This window comes from Triticum dicoccoides, chromosome 1A (genome assembly GCF_002162155.2).
Source record: "Triticum dicoccoides isolate Atlit2015 ecotype Zavitan chromosome 1A, WEW_v2.0, whole genome shotgun sequence".
Lineage (NCBI taxonomy): Eukaryota > Viridiplantae > Streptophyta > Magnoliopsida > Poales > Poaceae > Triticum > Triticum dicoccoides.
This window is the reverse complement of record NC_041380.1, coordinates 588894933-588901510: the sequence shown is the minus strand read 5'-3', so window position 1 is coordinate 588901510 and position 6578 is coordinate 588894933. Positions and strand designations below refer to the sequence as shown.

The 6578-nt window shown below is 53.1% G+C and overlaps 2 protein-coding genes across 2 annotated transcripts; both read left to right on the top strand.

Moving 5' to 3' along the window:
- The first annotated feature begins 1306 nt into the window (after positions 1 to 1306).
- Positions 1307 to 2488, top strand: LOC119356387 (F-box protein At2g17036-like). The gene has a single exon (XM_037623339.1). It carries the CDS (start codon positions 1307 to 1309, stop codon positions 2486 to 2488), a length of 1182 nt encoding a protein of 393 aa, XP_037479236.1.
- Positions 2489 to 5874: 3386 nt separating this feature from the next.
- LOC119346295 lies at positions 5875 to 6572 on the top strand. The gene has a single exon (XM_037615830.1). The coding sequence runs from the start codon at positions 6015 to 6017 to the stop codon at positions 6516 to 6518; it is 504 nt and encodes a 167-aa protein (XP_037471727.1). The 5' UTR covers positions 5875 to 6014; the 3' UTR covers positions 6519 to 6572.
- The last annotated feature ends 6 nt before the right edge of the window (positions 6573 to 6578 follow it).

The following is a 6578-nucleotide window of genomic DNA, read 5'->3' as shown; positions in this document are numbered from 1 at the left end:
CATCTCTTGCCGGCAACGGCGTCTTGCCTCCCAAGCCGACTCCGACCGAAGGGAATCGAGAAGGCAAATTTTTGTTTTTGCCAATTTAGATTTTGCCAATTTTCCTTATGCCACTCTAGATTTTGACATTTCATTTTTGCCACTCTTAGTTTTTTGACAATTATCACAATTGCCATTCCTATGGCAAAAGAAAATATTTCAGAGTAGCAACTGTGATATATTTCAAAAGCTAAGAGTGGAAAAAATGAAATAAAATTATTTTGCTTTTGCCACGGAATGACAATTATGATAATTATCAAAAGCTAAGAGTGGAAAAGGTGAAATATCAAAATCTAGGGTGGCATAAGGAAAATTGGCAAAGTCTAGAGTGGCTAAAACAAAAATTTCCCAATCGAGAATGGTCTGCTGCTCTGCCTGCAGATCCCCGTCGCCAGCGTCCCCCACATCCTCCTCCTTCTCCTCAAAGTCCTCCTCCTCCTCCTCGTCGTCGTCGTCGTCCTCCTCCTCCTCCAACTCCTCCTCCGGATCCACTGCATCCGGAGGTAGCCCCACGACAATTCGGGCTTCGCGCCTAGACCGGATCTGCTCAAGGAGCTCGAGTCGAAGCTCTGGCGTCAGAAAGGGCTCGCTCTTCACCCGGCGGCGTGGGGGCATGGCTACTAGGCGAACGAGTGGAGTGGAAAGTGGCGGCGACGGCGGCGGATAGGAGGAGGAGAATGTGGATGGACGATGGTAGGGTTTGGTGCCGCCGGTCGAATTAAATAGTCGGGCAATGCACTATGCGACCCGACGGAGCTGCGCCACGCGGCACCACCGGTCGATGGAGGAGACAAACTTCGGACCGCCGGATTTGAGGGCGTTTCCGGCTGAGACCCCTTCATCAGTCCGACGTGGCGTGCCCCGACCCTCATATTCGTCCCATATTTGGGCTGGATAAGGGGTGCCAGTCAGTCCGGACGTTTGAGGTCTGTTTGATGCATCCGTCTGGGTAAAAAAAAGTGACCAGTCGGTGACTGGGCGGGCCGGATGTATGAGGCGGGTTTGAGAGGTCCGGCTGTAGCTCTAATTTAGTTGCCGATAATTTGGGTGCCGTTCGTATCTTTTGAGCTAGTCCGAGTTCGGAAAGGAAGGAGGCTCACACTTCCGAATCAGTAAGGAAAACGTTCTCGTGTCGTGCCAACCGCCTATACATATACTGCTCCTACGCAGGGTTGCAGACGACGGCAGGGGACCGGTGGACATACAGGCTTGCAACACACCGGAGCTGTCTCGTCCACGTCGACCCTCAGCAACAGCCTCATCCATCATGTCGTCGCCAACACGGCGCGCCCAAGTTCCCTGGTCGAGCATCCCCACCGAGCTTGCGGGCGTCGTGCTCCGCTGCCTCCCTTGCCATGCCGACCGGGTCCGCTTCGCCGCCGTCTGCAAACAGTGGCGCGCCTCTGCGCGGCAGACCTCTCCGCCCCCGCACTACCCGTGGCTCGCCTTGCCTGACCGGACATTCTACAGCCTGCCCGGCTCCGCCTTCCGGCGGCTGCCGCTCCACCTCGACCGCCACCGGCAGCTGCCGCACGCGCAGAGCTCCTGCGGCGAGTGGCTCGTGTTCGAGCGCTTCGACGGCGCCTACACGCTGGTCAGCCCCTTCTCCATGTCCACCACCATCCTGCTCCCCGGCCTCTCCGGCACGTATGCTCCCAACGTGCCTCTCCTCGTCGCAACCGACCAGCCGGTGCCCGACATGCTGAAGCTCGTCGTGTGCTCTGGCAACCTCGTCGCCGCGATCGTCAATGATGACGAGGCATTGACGTATAGCAGCAAGCTTGCCTTGTGCCGGCCAGGGGCGTCCTCGTGGTGGTCGAGCACACCCGACGAGCTTCGAGACCTCCAAGACATTGTCTCCTGCGAGGGAAAGCTCTACGCCCTCGACAAGTTCAACGGGCTCTTCTCCGTCTCCGTCGGCACGGACAGGCGCACCGGCAATCCGACTGTGTCACGGGTCGAGCGCCTCATGGGTAGCCCCCACGGGGTCCTCAAACACTCGTCGCGATACCTGCTAGAATCAAGCGGCACGTTGCTGCTGGTCTGCAGGGAGGACGCGATGCTCGAGGGGTTCAGCGGCGGCTCGATGGGCGGGCTGGAGCTGGAGCTGGAGTTCGAGGTACTCAAGGCGGACGTGGAGAGGTCGCGGTGGACGAGCATAAGGAGCGTGGGCGACGACCGGGTGCTGTTCGTCGGGCCATGGTGCTCCCGGGCGGTTCATGCTACTGGCGAGCATGACCCAATCTACACCGCTGGGAACCGCATCTTCTTCATGGTGGACGCTAGCGCGAAAAGATACAATCATGGATACTACGGGACACAACAGGAGCCCTTCTACTGCATCGTCTACGACATGAGCACGCAGCGGTCGGAGTTGTTCCTGGAGAAGCCGGTGCGCCCGTTAAAGGGCTTCCCGGTGACATGGCTTTTCCCTCCAACCCAGCGCTAGCTGCGACTGAATGGCGAATGAGATCTAGCTCGATGTTGGTAGGCTCTATAATTTTTATTCGGCACCGTGCACACATGCCAGCGTGTGCTTCAAATAAGAACGCATAAACACTAAACCAACAAGGCACTGCACTGGCCCCTCTCTTTTTTCTTTTCGCAAATGTGACCCCCCCCCCCCCAGTTGACCATTATTATTGGTTCTTTGATTAGTACTCCCTCTAGTATAAAAAATGTAATGTTTTTATATTATGAGACGGAGGGAGTAGCTCTTAGGCACGTCCAGTAGTATTTCGAGACGACACTATAATTTGACAACCAGATCAGATCAGGTGATAGCATCCAAGACTTCATCATGTCGACGAACGTTCCTACCTGCTGGACTTCCATCGTTGGACCAACCAGACCAACCAGACAGCCTCGAACTCTGTCAGCGCGCTAGCTGGCTAGGGGCGGCTATTGGTCAACGGTCAAATACACACAAGTATATATAGAAATAAAAGAGCGAAGCAGAATCTTCAACCAACCAGTTTAATAGTTTCTCTGTTCAAAATTATTTGTGGCTCAAACGGCTGTATATGTTTATATGCCTTTTTACTCTGCATATTAGGTTTGTCTGAAGTCAATCTCATCCAACTTTGACCAATTTTATATAAAAAATTATTGACATTTACATAACAGCACCAACATCATTAGATTCATCTCGGAATATATTTTCATGTTATATTTATTAGATATTATAGATGCTAATAATTTCTAATATAAATTTGGTCAGACTTAGCTAAGTTTGACTTTTGGCAAGTCCAATGTGCAATGTAAAAAGGACAGGAGGGAGTACATCATAGTTTATTATACTCATCCAAGCTAAGCTTCCACCAATTTCGGGCCACCTTCTGGACGTTCAGCACATATATAAGTCTTTTTAAAGATTTTAATATGAACTACATACGAAACAAAATAAGTGAATCTACACTCCAGACAATGTCTATATACAGCCAGATGCAGTAACGGAGGGAGTACTAGGCATGCACGTACGCATTATGTGAGTAAATGGAACAAAACGACGGGCCGGATGGATTAGCAACGCACTTGCACTTGCACCACGACTGAATTCAACGTGTCCACCTTGGACCCAACCACGGCCCACTCTACATACAAGACGACACGAGGCGGCCGACATCACATGAGTGCATCACACGCAATTTTCTCCACCAAACTCGACTTCCTTCCCCACCCGATCGAGAAACTAGGCTAGGCGCGCGGCATGGCATCACAAATTTCACCAGGCATAAAAAAGAAGTTTCAAGTGAAGAAGAAGAGTTTGTCCTCTTCCTCTGACACGATCCGCGCAAACACCTGGCCCGGCATGTCAAGCCTGGCTTCTGTTGATCCGGTTCTCACCGCACGTCACTTTTTCTTTTTTGAAAGATCCAGCATTGCTGGCATTCATTGATAATAGCAGAAAGCAATGGAAAACAACAAGATGATGAAGGTCCTAGGACCGCACGTCACTTCACTCATGCAAGAAAGAGTCGAGTCCTGATCGTCGTTGTATACACGAATCTTTCTAAAAGCGAATATGGCACATCAGTTTCTATTCAGCGTGCCCTTTTAAACACATGCATGCGCACACGTACGAACGTGTCAACCGTTCCTCAGTTGACTATTCGTTGGCTGGTCAATTGAAAACACAATCTCCTGGCTACGTGCTTTGGTTTGATTTGACAAGGAAAATTCCTGGTTGGTTGCGGTAAAATAAAACTAATGGCACAGCAGCCAGCGACGCACACCAAGTTACTACTACACTGGTCAACGGTCAAATACAAACGCTAAGAACTCTCTACTCGTCCAAGCTGCTAACACCAATTCTCATTCGGCTAAGAATATGCAGATCCTATATTAATAAAACACTCATAATCCTGGCCATGTCAAAACAAACCTGGCCATGTCGACGGATGGAATGGACCGCTCCGTTCCGTTCTCACGTCACAACCCATCCCTCGTTGCTTCACTCACTGCCCAAAAGTGCAAGGCTGCACCCTTCAAAAAAAAAGTGCAAGGCTGCTCATATACCAAAAAAAAAAAAAGAGTCCATCGAGTCCTGGTCATACATGATCATATATAAAAAACAACGATCAATCTTTATAAAAGAGAAATCCTAGCTACACCTCGCCAAACGCACGGGTACGGGCGCGAACCTGCAAAGCAGCAAAGCCACTCATGCATGACCCGTGATTCCTTGGTTGACTATGACCAGTAGCTCCTTGATTGATTAACGACCCCCTACGGCGCCACGTGATTTAATTTGACCACCAAATTAAGCCATTTTATGCTAGGCTTATCACATGTAGTCGTACCTACGAGCAAGTTCCTCCAACTTTCATCGTCAATGACTAGAGCACCCACCGACCACCAAAGTAAGCTCACATTTGCGGGGTGCGTTAGGGCATATACAACCCGGGCACTGAGCATGGTACGCTAGGAACTGGAGAGCAATGCTACACGTACGGATGAGTTATGTATGTTTTATGCAGGCAGTCGACAACTTTTGATTGGAAATAGAGGGGGTGGGGATGTGCCCCACTCGTAAAATTCAGCCGAATGAGATAATTTGTCGAAAGATTATGTAAGGGCATCTCTAAATCGGACTCTCAGACTGCCTGCATACGTACAGACCACGCGATTTGCCATCCAACACAGGTTTGTATTAGTCCGCCAAGCAGTCCGGATGTACTTTTTCCGAAAAATAAGAGTCAAACAGGGGTGCTTAGCAGGAGTGCGAACAACAGCCATGTAGGACTCCGACACCTCAAACCCACCCAAAACTCAGGTTGAGCTGCATGGGACAACGGTTCGACTGGTGGCTGCGCGGGAGAGGGATGACGGGCTGGAGGAAGAGGAAGACAGGGGAAAATGTGATTGAAATAAAAAAAAATGTTAGGCGATTGAGAAATAGTTGCCGCCAAGCAAACTCCACTAGTCAGCCGTCATATCAACACACACAAGTGCATTAAAATGTGAAGCAACGGAATCTTCAACCGACGAGTTTAGTCATCCATCCAGGCTGCCATCTTCTAGACGTTCAACACTGCTGCATTTTACTTGTGATATGCTGGCCATGCACGTACGCATGATCGAGGCGAGTGAATGAACGAAAGAAAGAAAACGACCTTGGGCTATCCACAGCAACCCACGCCGAGCACCACCAAGTCACCAACCACGGCGTCGACGAGTGAATTCAACGTGGCCACAGCCGCGAAAACGGCATCAAATCCCCATGATTTTGTCACCGGTCACCACCAGTCGCACACACAACCCCCACCAACCACGGCCGTAGCTCCCCGCCCCTGCATATAAGACGCGAGCCGGCATCGCACTTTGCTTCATCCACCACCAAACTCTCATTTCACCCAGCACCTACGCAAGCAAGAGACAAGCAAACTTGACCCTCCGGTCGAGCAACCACGCCAGCCAGAGCGCGCCGCACCTCCACCTCGCCGCCGAGCACCCAGCACACGAGCCGCCCGGCCATGGAGGTGGAGGCGTTCCCGATTGGGTTCACCAAGGGCGTGCGCGCGCACTGGCGCCGCCGCAAGTACCAGCGCCTGGAGGCCGGCGAGGGCGGCGGCAGCAGGTCCCAGGGCACGCAGCGCCTCGGCGGCTCCGGCGCGCGTCGCGTCGGGTGGCGCGTGCGGCTGCGCGGGCTTCTCATCCGGCGCGCGCGCGCCGTCCGCGCGATCGTGACGGCGCCGCGGCGGCTGCTGGCGCGCGCGCGGGACGCGTACGTGGGCGGCATGCTGGCCGTGGCCCGGAAGGCGTCGGCCACGGCGCTGCCCGGCGGCGGGCCCGAGGGGATCTGGGCCAGGCGCGTGCCGCGGCGGAAGCAGCTGCCCTCGGCGACGGCGGCGCGGACGTCCGAGTTCGAGCAGCGGCTGGTCATGGAGATCTACAAGTCCATCGTCGCGTCCAAGGAGCTCACCACCATGCTCCACTCCTCCACCGCGCACCTGCAGCCGCCGCCCGCGCGCGCCTAGCTTCCCCAAGGCGGTTGCTGAAGCGAGGTTTTTCAAGATGATCGTCTTCTCTCTCTCTCT

Coding starts and splice junctions, on each gene's coding strand:
- LOC119346295 (XM_037615830.1), top strand. CDS start 6,015: ATGGAGGTGGAGGCGTTCCCGATTGGGTTCACCAAGGGCGTGCGCGCG.
- LOC119356387 (XM_037623339.1), top strand. CDS start 1,307: ATGTCGTCGCCAACACGGCGCGCCCAAGTTCCCTGGTCGAGCATCCCC.